This window comes from Leuresthes tenuis, unplaced genomic scaffold, assembly GCF_036924035.1.
Source record: "Leuresthes tenuis unplaced genomic scaffold, fLeuTen1.0.hap1 SCAF_12, whole genome shotgun sequence".
NCBI classification, from domain to species: Eukaryota; Metazoa; Chordata; class Actinopteri; order Atheriniformes; family Atherinopsidae; genus Leuresthes; species Leuresthes tenuis.
In genome coordinates, this window is record NW_027325366.1 from 8,893,625 (window position 1) to 8,913,156 (window position 19,532).

Below are 19,532 nucleotides of genomic sequence, written 5' to 3' on the forward strand. Positions count from 1 at the left end.
CAAAAGTTTGACTACATCAACGCTGAGACTGCTCTTGTTAGTGACAAACTGTGGAGTGTCTGGTGGAATCATACAGCTTGTTATCAATATTTACTGTCATAAGTGCAGCTGTTAAGAACATGGAGCATCTAGTTTGCATTTCTTTGTGAGTTTAAGGCATCTTTGATTTGCATTTCAGGATAAACTCCTGGAGGAAATGTGGAAGCAGCAAGACAGTCTGGAGGGTCCCACAGCCCCAGCAGCTGAGAAGCCTGCTTCACTTGAGGCTGGCACTGGATCAGAGGAAAATTCAAAGGACAGCAATCCCCTGCTTGAGCGCCTCAGAGCATTGGAGGTAAGGTGGATTGTATGGTCCACTTCTTACACTTCTCCAAACTGTTTCACTGTTTCCTCATCACTTCTTGTGTTCTACATGTTGTAACCCCCACATGCTTTAAATGTTAGATTGATCAGTATATTGGGGAAACTGTGATTACATTTATATGACTTTTGTCTATAGAGATTCAGTCAGCAACTCAAGGACTGAACATGAGGCTGTTTTGCCTTTAGGAATAGATCTAAACATGAAACAGGACCAAACAAACGCAACGAGCACAATAAGATTAAGACCAATCTAAATAAATTAGAAATTATGAAGAAAAAAAATGATAATAATAAATCTTGAAAATCAAAAACTAATTTCCAAACCAAGGCACAACCAAACTCACAGACCACAGCAGACAAAGCCATCAGCTGTCAAAAGCAATGGAGTTATTAACTTACTGCTGAATTTGAAAACCTGGGATCGTACACTACCGACAAAGAAATTAAACTTCTCAGCTTCCTCTTAAAATGACCCAATATGTTGTACTTAGCTAAGACATGTAGGAACTACATAGGACCTTAAAATGGAGAAGTAAATGGAGAGAATGTATAAATAAAGAGAGAGAAAAAACAACATTCTAATTAAGGTGACCAAACAGCAAGTACATTAGGAGATTTTCAATTTTAATAAGAGCTTACATGCAGCAGACTGTATGTATATCAACATCAAATACCCAATGTTGCATTCTGCAGCCTACATGAGTCCAAATAATTACCTGTACAGATGCCTGTTAGATTTATAGAAATGACTGGTCATATTTCAGTAATATTTAATTTTCTGTGGTAGCATTGCGGTCTGCTACTTCAGAAAACCTGATTAACTAGTGTGACACTAATGATGATCATTTAGAATAAAGTGCTGCCCTAAATTACTTCAATTTTTTTGCCTACTTTAAAAAAAAAAAGTCACTAGTTTTCATGGTGGCTGCCTTTATTTAATTCATAGTGTAAATTAAACTTTAATAGTGAAAAACATTTAGTTTGGAGGGTTTTCCATTTAGTTGAGAAGTACTTTCCAATCATTCTGGCACAGTTGTATGCTTTCTATACAATTTATGGTGAAAAAAAAACCATTTGCTCTGAACTCACTGTGCTTTTTGATTAAGGGGGGTATTACTGAGCTTACCAAACTTATCCACCTAAGAAAAACCTTTGGTGAAATTTTACAGTTCAGCCTGAAATGCTAACTCATGCAATGCTTCCTGTAATTAAACCATTCTAACTGTTTAAAAACAAGACTGAGAATGCATCTTTGCATTTGAATTTTTGTTACATACAAAATCACTTTTCAGTATTTTACATATTGTGCAATGTAAAAACATGTTACATGAGTTTTAAGTCTGAGTACATATTTAGATCTAAAAACATTTCTGTACTGTAGTGTTGTGGTCCAAAATGGACCAGTTGTATTTGCACATTTGCACTTCTGTTTGAAATCAGAGAGTAAGGATGAGTATGAAATTTGTGCAACAATCTAAGCAACCCAGTCAATGAAGGCAACAACCTGGGAGCAGGGGCATGTCATTTCTTTGCCTTACCTGGGTAAAAAAGACCTACAGAAAACTGCTAAAAGTGATGCATAGAAGAGGGGATTCAGAAATGAGTATACTTCATGATATGAAGCTCATTAGTAATAGTGATGTAGTGCCACAACCATAAAAAACTTAAACTCACTCTACATAAAAAAATAAACCTAAGACCTTTTAAGTTCAGACTCAAAACTTGGACCTCTCTGGCCTTTACATATAGGCTCTCAGCAAGCCTCGAGGCTGATCTGCGAACTTTTAAAGTTTTGCAGACACCATAAAAGTTTACGCAGTAAAGGAAGGAGTTTAGATATGTGGAATTGAGTCAACATTCATTCATAACCATATGTTCACTGTCTACAAAGAAACATGCATAATTGTTGTCATTCATACAAGTTATTTGTGTGTGATTTGTCTCTACAGGCGGAGAACTCTGCTCTGTCAATGGAAAATGACAACCAGAGAAAACAGTATGAACGCTGTTTGGACGAGGTGAATGCTTTCACAGCACTTTTAGGAACTGGAAATTTATGTCTGTAGAACAAAAAAACACTTATGTTTGTCTGAAAGGTAAACCTAATTATACCATGCAACCATCATATTGTCAACATACAGTGGAAGCTGTGTATCAGGTGCAGGAGATGTCTAAAAGTTGCAAGTCACTTTTATCCTTGTTCCCTGTCCATGTGCTGAAGCATCCTTAACCCAACATTTTTCATGACACCTCGCATGGGTGTCAGACTGTGCTGGTCATTTCAACTATCCAATAACATTGTTATTATGTCATAGCTTTGAGATTTTTGCCATTGAGAAAAGGTTCAACTATGATTCAGTTATGCCTAAACCATACCAAACTGTGACATTAACCAAACAACAAGAGGTAAACACCCTAGATAAATAAACCATTTAATATTTTCACACATTACAACATGTGGATGACCTGTCATACCACATACATAGAAAAACAAGCATTTATTAAGTATGTAATTTCAAACAGGTGATGCCAACAGGTGATTATAGCCATGATTTGGTACAAAAGAAGTGTGATAATGAGTCCTGGAGACGCACAGATGGGCAGAGGATTTATGGTTTGTCAAACAAATACATGAAATAATTATTTAACTGCTGGAATGTTTCTAAAAAAAAAAGGTTGGAGAGGATTTGCATATTTTTGCCCCTACATTTCATACTATCAATAAATCATTCAAACAATCTGGAGGAATTACAGTGCGTAAAGGGCAAAGGCGCCACCCTAAGCTTCAGATCCCTTACTGTATCAATAATGGTAATTTATTAGTTGCTGATCAGATGGACGCTACAACATGCAGTTAAACTAGAAAATGCCTCTTGAAATTTTACTGTGCCAAAAAGAAGCCTTATATTAACTCTGACCATAGTCAGAGGTAACGCTAATGACTCTGAGGTATCTGGGATGGACAATCTTAAAGTGGAAACATGTAGTCAGACCAATTAGTAGAGGAAATAATGAAACAGTTGTACCATCCAGACTTATCAGCAACAAGTCCAAAAGCCACTCTCTGTGATGGTATCATTTTCCTTGGCAAATCTCATTTACAATTCTGTGATGACAGCTTTAATGCAGAAAAGTTCATTGAGATTTAAAGCAACATGCTGCCTTCAAAATTACATATTTTCCAGGGACACCCATGTATCTTTAACAAGACAATGCAAAAACTATATTCTGCACACATTACAAAGTCATGATTAAGGAAGAAGGAGGTGCAGGTACTGGACTGGCCTGCCTGTAGTCCTAACCTATTCCCACTGGAGAATATGTGGATAAACATGAACAAAAATGCAAAAACAACCTTGGCCGGGTTCACACCAGAAGACGTGTTTGAAGAAAGAATGGGACAAAATTACATTTCATCACTTGGTAAACTCAGTGCCAGAACACCTTTTAAGCACTGTGAGAGGGAATTACCACATTAGAAAGTGTTAAAATCTTTACTGTTCTATCCTTTTTTGTAATATGTTGGAGGCCTGAAAAGTAAAAAGAGGATGTAGATTAACAGATGAAATGTTAATGAGAAAAAGTATCTTGGATTCATCGTGTCTGTAATAAAATTAAATCCTAAGTAATTGTAAAATTTGATCTTTTTTTTTTTCCTTTTTTAAACTTTTGGTCCTTTTGCCCTTTTTTTATACCAACTCAACTTGAACTAATTTGGTGTTGTGCAATGACTACATTCCTAAATTGGATTAAGCGGGAGAACTGGGGTCAACACCCACACTCCATGTTTTGTTTTTTTTACAGAATACATAGTGAGTGGTAATACGTTTCATTGTTCATGTGTTGCAGTCACATAGACACTGTCCAACACAAATGCCTTCAAATGTGGATTGTCAAACTCTTACCTTTTGGAGATGTGGACACAATACCCTACTACGCATTTAATCATTGGGCTGTGCTCTAACGAGACACCTTTTAGCAACTGGAAATATCCCAGAGGAACCCCCAGGTTGATCTTAATAGAAATGGGGCCCAATGCAACACTTTCCCAGTTGAAATCACTGTGTGACAGCACACTGAGGGTGGTGGACAAAGCTACAGACTTGTAGCACTGATATCAATACTACTTGTTTGTGAGATAAGCAGACTATTATCTGAAGTGTTGTTTAAGTCCACAGAGGGAGGCCTAGAGAGGAGAACAGACAACATCGCTCCTGGTAATATATGAGTGCAGGAGATATGAGGAGTAGCACAGATTCTCAGCCATTTAAATAGGAGCTGTCTAACTGCACCCTTTCCTCCGTATATGCCCCCTGACAATACTTTGAATGTCTCTCCATCTCTTTCCTGCTGGCAAGACTCTGTCACTTTATTTTCTTAGTTGCCTTCACTAATGGACTTGTTACTATAGAGAATGCTACCCATCAGAATTTAACAAATTCTGGCTGAGAACAGAAATTTCAGCGTTTCTGCTGCAGGGTTAATTTATCTTCTTCTGCTTCTTAGTCTTATTATGCACATGACCCTTTTTTTGCAAGGAGAGCATTCACGATGTTCCCTATCATGGTCTGAATGCGGCGAGGCAAGTTGTTTTGATGGAACAAAAAGAGGAGGAAGCAAATCGTTTTGTGGCACACAAAAAGTGCAAACATGGTTATTACCCCAGTCTCTGGGTATATTATAAGCATCCACTTCAGAAATGAAAAAAGAAAGAGAAAAAGGAAGGAAAGGAAGCATTTCAATTCAATTAAATTTTTCAATTCAATTTTATTTATATAGCGCCAGATTACAACAATTGTCATCTCAAGGCACTTAAGTAATATAGTCCAATTCAAGCCAATTGGAATTCAATTCATTGTAATCATGATCCAATTAATTCATATAGAGCCAATTCAAAAAATTAATATCCTAGCTAAGGAAACCAATAGATTGCACCGAAACGTGTCTTCAGTCCAATCTCCCGTCCTGAGCGTGCCTGTGGCGACTGTGGAAAGGAACGACTCCCTTTTAACAGGAAGAAACCTCTGGCAGAACCAGACTCAGGAAGGGTGGCCATCCGCCTCGACCAGCTGGGGTTTGAGAAGACAGAAAAGAGGGAAAAGAGGAGGGAAAAACACCATAACGCCATTCAAAGGATATCTGTTGGAACAGGGAAACATAGGTTAATAATCACAATAATGTCACATGTACATAAAATCAATTGTGAAATTAAACAGGGGGAAAAAGAGAGCAAAGTGAGGAAAGGTGTGACAGATGAGGTCCCCCAGCAGTCTAAGCCTATAGCAGCTTAACTATGGGATGTTTCAGGATTACCTGAGCCATCCCTAACTATAAGCTTTATCGAAAAGAAAAGTTTTAAGCCTTATCTTAAAAGTGGAAAGGGTGTCTGCTTCCCGGACATTTACTGGCAGCTTATTCCACAAGAGAGGGGCCTGATAACTGAAGGCTCTACCTCCCATTCTACTTTTAGAAACTCTGGGAACAACAAGTAAACCTGCAGTTTGGGAGCGAAGTGCTCTGTTAGGAAAATATCTTACAATTAAATCTTTAAGATATGATGGAGCTCGGTCATTAAGAACTTTATATGTGAGAAGAAGAATCTTAAATTATATTCTGAATTTAACAGGGAGCCAATGAAGAGAAGCTAAAACTGGAGAAACATGATCTCTCCTGTTAGTTCTCATCAGAACTCTGGCTGCAGCATTTTGGATCAGCTGGAGGCTTTTCAGAGAATATGTGGGACAGCCCAATAATAAGGAATTACAGTAGTCCAATCTTGAAGTAACAAATGCATGGACTAGTTTCTCTGCATCACCCTGAGACAGGATGTTCCTGATTTTAGCAATATTACGAAGGTGAAAGAAGGCAGTCCTAGAAACCAGTTTTATATGTGCGTCAAATGATAAATTCTGGTCAAAAATAACTCCAAGGTTCCTCACTGTAGAACTAGAAGCCAAGGAAATACCATCTAGAGTAACTATATAACTAGACAATTTCTCCCTGAAGCGCTCAGGTCCAAAGAGAACAACTTCAGTTTTGTCTGAATTTAAAAGCAGACAGTTCTGAGTCATCCAGGTCTTTATGTCTTTAAGACAGGCTTGTAGTCTGACCAACCTGTAGGTTTCATCTGGTTTCATAGATAAGTACAGCTGAGTATCATCAGCATAACAATGGAAATTTATGCCATGCTGTCTGATAATGTTACCTAATGGAAGCACGTATAAAGTAAAAAGAATCGGTCCAAGCACAGAACCCTGAGGAACTCCATGACTTACTCCAACGTGTGAGGAAGATTCTTCATTTACAAGAACAAACTGGAATCTATCAGATAAATATGACTTAAACCAGCCTAATGCAGTTCCTTTAATCCCAATAACATGTTCAAGTCTCTGTAACAGAATGCTGTGATCGATCGTATCAAATGCAGCACTGAGATCCAACAGGACAAGCACAGAAACAAGTCCGCTATCAGAAGCTAACAGGAGATCATTGGTAACTTTCACCAGTACCGTTTCTGTGCTATGATGCACTCTGAATCCTGACTGAAACTCTTCAAACAGATTATTTCTATGTAAATGATCACAAAGTTGAACTGCAACTATTTTTTCAAGAACTTTGGACAAAAAAGGGAGATTGGATATAGGTCGATAATTAGCCAACACTTCTGAATCAAGAGTAGGTTTTTTAAGTAAAGGTTTAATTACAGCAACCTTAAAAGTCTGAGGTACATATCCTATCAACAAAGACAGATTGATCAAATCCAAAATGGAAGTGTCAATTAAGGGGAAAACCTCCTTGAACAGTCTGGTTGGGATTGGGTCTAACATACAAGTTGATGGTTTAGAAGAGACTATTGCTGTTGTTAGCTCAGAAAGATCAACTGGACAGAAGCTGTCTAAATACAATTCAGGTTCGAAAGATACTTCTAAAGCTGCTCTACTTGATGATACATCAGTGATAATAATGGGAAGGATTCCATTAATCTTCTCTCTGATAGAAACAATTTTATTGATGAAGAATCTCATGAAATCATCACTGCTGAGAGTTAAAGGAATACATGGCTCAACAGAGCTCGGACTCTTTGTCAGCCTGGCAACAGTGTTGAAAAGAAACCTGGGATTATTCTTATTCTCTTCTATCAATAATGAATAATAAGCAGTTCTAGCTTTACGAAGTGCTTTCTTATACGTTATTAAACTATCTTTCCAGACTAATTGAGACTCTTCTAAATTAGAGGAACGCCACTGTCTCTCTAGCTTTCTTGTCGTCTGCTTTAACGCACGCAGCTGTGAATTATACCAAGGAGCCAACCTCTTCTGACTGATTACCTTCCTTTTCAGAGGGGCAACATTGTCCAGTGTTGTACGCATTGAAGCTGTAGTGCTGTCAACAAGAGAGTCAAGTTCTACTGGAGTAAAATTTAGGTAGCCGTCCTCTGTCATATTTGCACATGGCAGTGAAGAAAAGGATGATGAAATCAACTCTTTAAATCTGGTTACAGCATTCTCTGACAGACACCTTCTATATGTAGAATTCTTCTCAGAAACCGTGTAGTCAAGTAATATAAATTCAAAAGTTATTAAAAAATGGTCAGACAAGACAGGGTTATGAGGGAACACTGTTAACTGTTCACTCTCAATGCCATAAGTCAGCACAAGGTCAAGGGTATGATTAAGGCAGTGAGTAGGTCTGTGAACACTTTGAGAAAATCCAATAGAGTCTAATATAGAATTAAAGTTAATATTTAGGCTGTCATTTTCAACATCTACATGAATATTAAAGTCACCCACTACAATGACTTCTGTACTCAGCACTAACTGGGATAAAAACTCTGAGAATTCAGACAGAAACTCAGAATAAGGGCCAGGTGGACGATACACAACAACAAACACAAGAGGTTTTTGTGATTTCCACTTTGGGTGGGAAAAACTGAGAATCAGAGATTCAAAAGAGCTAAAACTTATCTTGGGTCTAGGACTGATTAGTAACCCTGATCTGAAGATAGCTGCCACTCCTCCTCCTCTGCCTGTGGTTCTAGGAACATGAACATTTAAATAGTCAGAGGGAGTTGATTCATTAATGCTAACATGATCCTCCTGCTGCAGCCAGGTTTCTGTAAAACAAAATATATCAATATGATGATCACAAATCAAATCATTCACTAACAGAGACTTCAAAGGGAGAGATCTAATATTCAGCAAACCACATTTAATAGTTTGATGTTTTTGTTCAGTTAAAGTTTTTGTTTAAAATTTTTTTTGCACAAGAGGATTTGCTCCTTTTGTGTTTTTTGATTGAGGGGGGGGCAGCATCAGGTGGGAAGCCGCAGAGAAGTGTGTAAGACTACAACTCTGCATCCTGGTCTCAACCCTGGGATGTCATGTTTTTGGATGACTAATAAATTCGTCCATATTTCTAGAAATTAGAAGAGCTCCTTCCAAAGTGGGATGGATGCAGTCTCTCCTCATCAGACCAGGTTTTCTCCAGAAAGATGGCCAATTATCTATGTAGCCCACGTTGTTTGCCGGACACCATCTAGACAACCAGCGATTGAATGAGGACATGCGGCTAAACATGTCATCACTGGTCAGATTTGGCAGGGGTCCAGAGAAAACTACGGAGTCCGACATTGTTTTGGCAAAATTACACACCGATGCAACATTAATTTTAGTGACCTCCGATTGGCGTAACCGGGTGTCATTACCGCCGACGTGAATAACTATTTTACCGTATTTACGCTTATCCTTAGCCAGCAGTTTTAAATAGGATTCTATGTCGCCCGCTCTGGCCCCTGGAATGCATTTGACTATGGTCGCTGGTGTCTCTAATGCCACGTTTCTGACTATAGAGCTGCCAATTACCAGGGTTTTGTCCTCAGCGGGTGTGTCGCTGAGTGGGGAAAATCTATTAGAAACGTGGACAGGTTGATGGTGAACCACGGGCTTGACTTTAGGACTATGACTCCTCTTCCTGACAGTCACCCAGCCACTCTTAAGTCCCGGCTGCTCGGGATCTGCTCGGGGACGACTAACAGAGCTAGCTACGCTAGGTGGCTCCGCACTGACTAAAGGGGCCTGACTCGCTATCGGGTGGTTTTCAACAGTGCAGAGCCGAGCTTCCAATTCAGATAACCTTGCCTCCAAAACTACAAAAAGACTACATTTGTTACATGTACCATTACCACTAAAGGAGGCAGAGGAGTAACTAAACATCTGACACACGGAGCAGGTTAAAGCAGGAGATAGAGGAAGAGAACTGGTAACCATGCTAAGCTAGAGAACCAGATACACCGCTAAAAAGTGAAAAATAAAAACTAAAGATCTGTAAGAGTGAGCGTTAGAATATAACAAGTATGGGATAGAGTTAACTATGCAAGATGTGTAAATTATAGGGAGAAATAAGGTGATTATTAGTAGTTCAAGAAGAGCGAGAACTGTCACAGTGCACACACAAAGCAACAGGAAGTGATGCAATACGTTTTACCGCAAAGCAAAGCCGTCAGCACAAACGCCTCATACCAACTGTCAAGCACTGTCAATAGGTTTCAGATTGTGCTTTTTAAAAAAATTAAAAATGCTCACAAAATAAACATTTTCTTCTTTCTGTAAAAAGTCATACAAAAGCAAAACAGTAAGGTCAGTCTTAACATAATTACATTACAGCATGAAAATACATTATGCCAGGACCAAAGAATAAAAAATCCTTTAAAAACTGCATTTGTAACCATTTTGTTTACCTATATACATAATAAAGTAAGAACTGCAGTCACTGCAGGCAACAGCTGTATGACTTCACTCAAGTTCTACTATATGATGCAACATGCTGTCAGTTCGTACTCACAATATCTTACATGGCCAGAATTTTTCACTGATGGTGTTTGTATTGGGTCATTTTCAATTACAGTCTTGCTGCATTTTGAAGCACCACACAAAGTTCTGAAACTCACTTTCAAATAATCAACACATTTAAAAAACGTTACTTGTGTTTCTCCTTTAGGTGGCTAACCAAGTAGTCCAGGCCCTTCTCACACAAAAGGTTTGTCTTCGACTCTGCACCAGTGAGGCAACATTAATCCAGTTAGACATCCCAATCAGTCACAGAAACATTTTGTGATTTTATGATTGATGGCAAATGTTTTGCACTGTGGTCTTTGAAAGGGCAAAACCCACTGCCACAAAATTTAGGAAGTTTTCTAAAATGCAACAAAATTATTGTTAAGACACTGAAATTATTTTCTTCACTGACCAACTTAATTGTACAGAGAAAGCAAATTCAATGCCAACAACACACTAAAGGAAAGTTGGGAGAGGGCCAAAGAAAGTTTTATAGAATATACATTTAACACTGTCCAGATTTTACAATCAGCATATTGATTGGTGTCAGGTGAGGGTGTCAGGGTTGGGTAAAAAAGGAGCATCCACCAAAAGGTTTGTTTTTTTCAGCAAAACAGCTTGACAGAAAGTGGTGAGCAATCAATCATAGAATGAACAATCAGTTAATAAATGCACATACAACGTATGTAGAATAGATATCAACAAATCACAGGTTTAAATTTTTGCTGCGTTTTAGAAACTTTTCTAGAAAATTATGTATGCAACAGAAGATATGGGATACTTTTCACCATCAGCAGAATGCTTGTGATCATTTTTTTTTGTTTACCTTATGGTTTCAGAGTACAGTTTGGTCTGTCTAACCTAACAAGAGCATTGTGTCTTGTGGCTGTTAAATTAGCATCTGATTCACCTAAAACATTCCGTCATTCACTGCTCTCTGTTAACTTTTTATTTGTTTGTAGGACTTGAAAGAAGAATGTGTGAAGCTGCGGACCCGTGTGTTTGACTTGGAGCAACAAAACCGAATACTGAATGTGCTGTTTCAACAACGTGTCAAAACATCCTCGGTTTCTCTCTCTCAGGTAGGAACACATGGTGCAATGGATACTAACTCACCCTGACAGCCCAAACCAGTTTCAAGGTTCTTTGAATTTTACATGAGCAGTGCTCCACTTCTAAGGTTACTTAAAGGTTAGTAACTTTCAAAAGTATCACATAGATAAATGAATATACCTAAGATGTGTTTGCTTTAAACTTTCGAGAGGCATAGCTTTAAGTTGGATAAAAATTATTTTCTCTTTTCCTATTTGAAATGTTATTGTGACAGTTGCTCACTGTAACTCATCAAACAAGCATTATCACCTCTTACCCCATTTCTTCTTTAACCAAGTACAGAGACAGACATTTCATCTGGCTTTAGCTGGAGAAGGGTGGTACAGAGATCCTAGACAAGGCTGACCATATTTCTTTAATTGGAATGCTCTCAACCGTAAAGGGGATAATTGAATGAAACATCCTCCTTCATGTAGCATTGTTAACCATGATGACAACCGATTTTTTTAGTTGGTGTGCACTAAATGCAGTGTAGAGCATAAACGCTGCAGTTATTTCAGTGTTGCACACAAAAACCCCCACTATAGCTGATCCACTCATCACCAGGCAGACAGCAGTCGTCAGACTAAGCAGGCTGCTTGCAAAAGAATGTTGAGCTAGACATGATGGAGGATGAAGATAAAAAAAAGACTAAAAAGGAGGACGAATATTGGATTCTCCTCAGGTAGTCAAAATCCTTACGTAATGTGTAAATAGGTAGTATGTCGTTATCCTATCCAGTTTTTTCTTTTAATTGTGTGAAAAACAACATTACAACAAGCGCTTATTTGTTTAGATTTAGTGTAATCTAATGGTGTCCTTTCAAAAATCCTTCATCTTTTTTGTGTATCTTTATCCAAATTTTTCTGTGTATGCATGTAACTGCATGTGAGTCTCTGCTGTGCACTGAATAAATCATGTTTTATTGCTCAAAAAACAGCCCAAGCTGCCTGAAGGCACCAAGTTAGAGTGAGTTTTGTTTGTCTGTTTTGGTTTGAGTTTCTGCAGCTTTAGTGCAACACTGAGTGATTTCCTAATACCACTTACTTGATTGATTTCCTAATTTCACTCTCTCAATTTACTTTAAATCTTAATTCAATCTTAAATCTTTCCAGCAACACCCATCATCCCAGTGGGACTCACACAGCATTTAAACCTGCCAATTGTTTTCATAGTGTCATAAACCTGAAGCTTACATTTAAGAGCTGTCATGACAACTAAATCCTTGCATAATGTTAGTGTGCCAGATATATAAATAAGTTCAACTGTTCAAATTTGAGGCAAGGAGCCAGACATTAAGTATCAGACATTCATTTTTATTTTTTTAATGGTAGCTCATGTTCCACCTTTTTCAATGACAGACAGTAGTTGGAACAAGAAAATGAGCTTCAGAAATGTCATATTACTGTAAATATGGACCATTTTAGTATCTATACCAAGACCAGCTTACTTGAAACAGGGAAACATATCCTTGCATTGTAGACACATTTGAATCCATGTCATAGGCCATCTCAGTCTAAGGAACATGGTGCACTTTCTGGTAAACAAGAAGGAAGCTGCAGTAATAATACTAAAAGAGGCTGCACCCAGAGTTCTTTTTATATGTAAAGAGAGATAAAGTGTGTTGAAAAGCATTAAATCAGAGAATAAAAAGCAATGAGAGATTAGAATAACAGCAGCAATATCTTTGTAATGCCTAGGCATCTTATTACTTGAGCTCATAGGTAGTTATGCACTCTGCGCAAACAGGAGGATAATGTATCTTTTTTGGGATGCACCAATTTTTGCAATAAAGAAACATCAACATTTTTATATGCATCTCACTGATGCCACTGCTTCACATATTTGACATATGACAACACCCTGTAGGCTGTAGTTTATATCTTTAATTATTTTCTGTCATCTTCCCCACCAATCTATGGTCCAAAGGCTGTCCAAAGGATCTTTTTGACAGGCTCTACTTAGGTATTTTAATCAGTGTCAAACAATATTCAAAAAATGATTGGAAACTACCTACAGTTGTGGTCTGCAGTTTACATACACTCATTATAAGTATGAATGCCATATTCATTTTGGGTTTTTTAGTGATTTATTTGAACCAACTGCACAGTGGTGTGATGGTTAGCACTGTCACCTCACAGCGAGAGGGCTCCAGGTTTAACTCCTGGCTGTGTGGAGTTAGCATGTTCTTGTCGTGTATGTGGGGGTTCTCTCAGGGTACCCCCCCCCCCCGACAGCTTAGGTGGGTATAGAAAATGGATGGATTTTCTTAGAACAAGACTTTGGTTTGATTTGAATTCATACAGGAGTTTCTCTAATCTGCATGTGGTCACAATTATACAGGCTCAAATATATTACATTACATATAATACATTCACCTAAATCTTTCATTAAGTGGTGCTGACTCTGGACTGTCTATTAACTTCTTGTTAGTGTTCACGAATGACTACAGCTGGAAGTTTCTCTTTGTCAGTACAAAAAGGATGTGTTGGGACTCATTGGATTCAACTCAGAATCATGGGAAAGTCCAAGGAACTTAGTAAAGATCTCAGAAGGAGAATTATAGATTTACATGAGTTGGGCAAGTCTCTTGGAGCCAATTCAAAACAACTGCAGATTCCAAGATCATCAGTTCAAACAATTGTACTTAACTACAAGTTATTCGGATGTGTTAGCACTTTTCCAAGGCCTGGAAGAAGACCCAAACTGTCACCCTCAAAAAGTCTGCCATGAACTCAAATCTGCTGGTACGTCAGTGTTACTGTCCACAGTGAAGCATGTTTTACATCTTGAGGATACCTCAAGATGTAAGGATACCACTGAGGATACCAACTGAGGATACCAACTAAGAAAGAAGCCCTCGCTCCATCATCAACACCTCCAAGCTCGACTGAAATTTGCAGCTGCCCAAATAGACAGGCCACGTGCCATCTGAAAAAAGATATTATGGTAAGATGAGACAAAGATTGAGCTTTTTGGCCACAACGACAAGAGGACTCAAGGTGAGACTTTTGTACCTAAGAACACTGTACCAGCTGTCAAACATGGTGGTGGTAACATTATGCTATGAGGCTGTTTCGTTGCCAGTGGCACCTTAAATCAACAGCCAGAGAGGCTAACAATAAGCTTCCGGAATGGCCTTCCCAAAGCCCTGACCTCAACCCTATTGAAAATTTGTGGACTATACTTAAGCACAAGGTCCATGCCAGGAAACCAACCAATTTAAATTAACTGTACCAATTCTGCCAAGAAGAGTGGTCAAATATACAGCCAGCATTATGCCAAAAGCTTGTTAATGGCCATAAAAAGCATCTGGTGGAGGTAAAACTTGCATATGTATGTATATATTTGAGTCTGTATGTATAATTTTGACCCTGTGTGGATTAGAGAAACAAATTCAAACTAAACCAAATTCTAGTTTTAAGAAAATCATTGAAGCTGTATGTTAGAGATATAAAAGGATACCTTCGATCAAACTCTTTTTGACAGGTGACCCATGACCTCTTATCGATCAATCAAATTAATATGACAGGTGACCTTTGTTTGACATCCGTTTGCTGACATCTGGGGATATGACTTTTGACCTCTTATCAAGCTATTTTGACGTGTGACCTTTGTTTGACATAGATTAGCCATCTGTTCAGGAGGTCTTTGACATCTAAGGAAGGGGGTGTTTATGGCTAGGGTTAAGAATGATTACAGCTAAAGTCAGGAGGTTGTGAGAAATATATTAGTTGAATGTTTAAATAAGAGAAAGGGTTAGGGTTAATAGAAAAGGTTAAGTTGTAGTTCAACATTTTAACAGCTTCAAAGACCAGTCCGTGTAAGGTAAAGATGAGAAAATAATTAGATGTGTGGGGGGTATTGTTCGGCCCCAGGTTTGAGGGCCAATGGGTGGACAGGGGAGGGGTTTCGAGTAAAGGATAAAAACCCTGAGACAGTCAGTGTGTAGAGATTGACTTTGGGGTGAAAGATAGCTGATTCAAGATGCCCAGGACAAGAAGCAGAGTGAGTGTAGAGGAGAAATCTACGCAGGCACCGGAGAGGACGTTAGCTCTGCGGTCTCTCATTTGTGAGACTCCGGTAACGATATTTGAAGATCAGCCCTTGATACCAAATGCTCCCAAGAAAAGGATGGTGTTTCTGTGCAGAACACAGCAACCGTGTCTCTACAGGAAGAATGGTCACTGGAGCCTTATGGACTGCGGGGAAGATGGGGCTATGTGTTCATGTATGAAACAGGTGACCTCTGTCTGTATCAGCTTGACGAGGGTGGTGAGAAGCCGGGACCTCTGACCGCTGTGGGTATGCTAACTTCCAATGACTGGGGAGTGTTGAAACTAGCGATACCGCGTCATATAGAAGGAGGTAAGGGCTCAGCTGAGGAGGTGTTAACAGTGAAAGAAGAACCCCAAGAAATCCCGGCAGCGTCTGCAGCCAAACGACCGAGACTGGAGAGTCCGAGACTGAAGAATCCTCTGGATGATGCTGAGCTGGCCAAAACAAGGATGGTTTTCACTGCTGTGTGGCAATCGAAAACAGGTGTTACAGGCCGTTGGTTCTTCCGTGCAAGCCACCGGAAATCTAATGAGAATGAAGAGGGGGATCTTTTTGTTCTTGAGTGTTATAACTCTGACTGTGGTGTGTTTAGGACGCTGTTAGCAATACCTCATGCAGCCTGGGTGGAGAAGATGAATGATATAGCGGATCGAGTTTCCATGCTGTTCCGCAGTTGCCAGAACTGGGGTGAGATTCTAGCAGTCAAGAAAACCCTGGCTGTATAGACCTCCCTCCACTGAGCACCCTCCTCCTCAACCTCAATAACCACACCCCCTTCAGGTTTATAAGGACACACTCCAGCACAGGTCATACACCGATCAACACGAGGAACAGGATGAGAACTAGCGTCCAGAAGACATTGTGCGAGGAGATCTGGAGAATGCTTCTCCATCGCTATTGATACATACAGGGAGCCCTTCTGCAACATCCACATCACCGCAGTTTGGATCACCAGACAGCGACAGATACTACCTGAAGCCGTATCACCCTCCTTCACCAGCGACTTCGTCTGAGTCTTTCTTCTCCTCCAACTCTTCCTCTTCTCTCGAGATCGAGTTCTCAAATTCGGCGCCTGATGACTGCTGCTTAACGCTCTACCCGATAGGATCCACCGTGGCCGTAACAACGGAGGAAGCTAAATCTAACGAAATGGAGGACTCTCAGCTTCCACCAGGCCAGGGGCCCCCTGCAGACACTCAGGATGGGGAAGGAGAGGGCGAGGACGAATTTGATGGATGGGTCCCCTCAGGTTTTATCAAAGTTGTGAAAACTGCAGTGATACACCTCTTGAATGAGACCATCAAAAAATGTATGATTGAATCATGCTACGGGTGTAGTGTCGATCACCCTAGTTTACACCAACATCAGTGCAAGGATGTCCTCGAGGACGACTTTTTTCATGACCATTACTACACTCTGATGCGGAGACTTTATAATCAACGATTCATTGCTTCCATTCAACATCTTCTAACTGCTAACTTCTAACTAATCAACACTTCTATATACCATATGTACGAGCAGTTGATTGGAGAAGATGTAAAGAAATTGCAGCAGCTTCAAACCATGACAAAGTTCTGGGAGGGTTAAAAGAAGGGTGTAACATTTCTTCTTTCCATCAGCTGGATGTGTTTAGACTAATATTGTAATCATGTGATGTTGTTATAAAATTTTACTTTTCTTAAATCCTATATTACTAGCATTCCTGCTTTTCGTGATCATGTGTGTGTGTGTGTGTGTGTGTATTGTCACACATTAGAGAAAAAATAAAAGGTTGAAATATACTTGCGTTTTGTGTTTTCTATCATTACAAGCCAGAGTTTGTATAAGGTGAGATGGCTGAAACGAGATTAATGAAAAAGGTTTTCTACGATCCTATCCACCCAGGTAGTTTTGGGGGAGTAGAGAGGTTGCGTAAAGCTGTACAGGACGAAACGGGTAAGAAAATTGCGTGCGAAAAAGTGCAAGACGAAAAGAGCAAGATGCATATACTCTACATAAACCTGCAAGAATACATTTTCCGAGAAACAGATTTTTTGTCACCAGCCCCTTAAACCAATTCCAAGCAGATCTCTGCGGCATGCAAGCCTTGGCTGAGTACAATGACGGGTATAATTATCTATTAACTGTCATTGACGTGTTTTCAAAAAAGGCTTATGAAGGCACTATGAAGAGAAAAACAGCCGCAGAGGTGGTAAAGGCTTTTGAATCCGTTTTTAGAGAAAGCAAGACCCCTAAAAAATTTCAAACTGATGCGGGGAAATATTTTTTAACAAAAAATTTAAGGCATTATTAGAGAACCACAGAGTTGTGCATTTTGCTACGCCGAGCGAGGTAAAGGCATCTGTGATTGAGAGGTTGAACCGCACGTTAAAATCCGGGATGTGGAGATATTTTACTGCTAATAACACACGTCGATACCTCGACGTCCTGCAGGATCTCGTGGAAAGTTACAACCACAGTTACCACACGAGCATCAAAATGAAGCCTGTAGAGGTGACTCTAGAAAACACCTTTAAAGTTTTTCAGAACCTGTACGGCTCTGCACGCGATCGACGCTGCAAGGACTCAAGGATAAAGTTTAAAAAAGGAGATCTTGTAAGAATATCTAAACTGCGAGCAGCTTGCACGATCTCCCCCTGTGTACAAACTCAAAGATTTTGATGGAGAAGCTATTGAAGGTTCCTTTTACGCGGAGGAGCTTAAAAAAGTTAAACTGAATAAAGACAAGATGTATCAAGTGGAGAAGATATTAAAACGACTCAGCATCAGGGGTGTAAAACAGGTTTTTGTCCGTTGGAAAAACTGGTTGAGAAATTCAACAGCTGGGTCAGAGCCAGTGACCTTCACGAGGTATAAAGGGGCCATCGCTACTCCTAGCCCGCTACATTACGCCATGAACCGAACGGTAGAGGATGAGGGGTTTTATATCACCCTGCCCTCCAACGCTAGTCTCAACGTCTTTAAGAATAATACCAGTTCCAGTTTCCTTGTGGATTTAGCCCAGCATATCGATATTCTTCTTGTCCTCCTGTCTCTGCAGGTCCAGAGATCCTTCTCATGGTTTTGCCTATGACATCTGAGGCAATGTTTGTAGCTGCTGTTTTCAGATGAGGCTTAGCTATAGCAAAACCTTTTTTAACAAGGGGGGCTACGAAGCGAAATAATTTTGAAAATATAGAGCCTATTCCGCGACCGTATATTACAGGTGCTCCATAAAAACCAGGCAGGGTACCTGCGACCTGGTTCTGGTAATAGTTTACGAAGCGGTGAGGATCATCCCTCATGCTTATCTGAACCATGTTGCTTTGTTTTGTTGTCCTCCTCCTGACACAGACACAGACACTGAGGTGACCTCTGACTGAACGTTTGCTTGATAGTGACTAATGAGTCTGTGATCGACCCGTTTATATATATATATATATATATATATATATATATATATATATATATATATATATATATATATATATATTTATATATATATATATATTTATATATATATTTACTTCTGATCAGAGCTTATCGGGAGAGATAGAATCACAATTCCCTCAATTTACTCTCTCTGTGATATCAGAGTGAATGGTTTCATTACGCGTTGTGATATCACGGGTCGGAAGTGTAGTCTCACAACGGTTTTCCCATAAGTAAAATTTACCGGAGTGTTTTGATCCGTTTTAATCTCTATGTGGATGTTTTCAATATGCCTCTTTGCTACAGGTAGATAGTTGACCAGGTTAAAAGTATGCGTAATTATATCGCCAAACTTACCCTCTACTCTAACTGTTCGCAAGAGCGGGGCATAAGCATCGCCGACTATCTGAGGAGCAACCACATCGCTGTAACAGTAAAGCTGGTAGAAACCTGCTTTTAAATCCATCGGGTAAGGGGCACTCCTTTTATCAAATACGATCCATTTGCCAGGCTCCACACCTAGCATGTAGCTCAGTGGTGGATAAAAACGCAGGTGGTACCGGGCACCTGCCTGATACATGAGTCTATTTTCCACCGTGTTCACGACTAAATAAATATCAGAACCTATTTTTCTAAGGTGACCCTCAATCTCGGCTTTGAGCTGATTCAAATCCTTGAAATGTCAGCATCCTATATTCTGGCGGTAGAACTTTTCCAGCCCCGCTTTCCTCCATCCAAAAAAAGCCTGGTCCCTGGGGGCATTATGCCATGTGT

General features: G+C 39.5%; 1 protein-coding gene across 1 annotated transcript in view; it reads left to right on the forward strand.

Annotated features, from left to right (window-relative positions):
* LOC140319020 (nck-associated protein 5-like) overlaps nt 1-19,532 on the forward strand; it is an 84,827-nt gene that overhangs the window by 23,899 nt on the left and 41,396 nt on the right. Inside the window, exons 4-7 of the mRNA XM_072396534.1 lie at nt 179-334; nt 2,313-2,381; nt 10,360-10,398; nt 11,159-11,278. Of these exons, the coding sequence (XP_072252635.1) occupies nt 179-334; nt 2,313-2,381; nt 10,360-10,398; nt 11,159-11,278 (384 nt within the window). The remainder of the gene's footprint in view (nt 1-178; nt 335-2,312; nt 2,382-10,359; nt 10,399-11,158; nt 11,279-19,532) is intronic.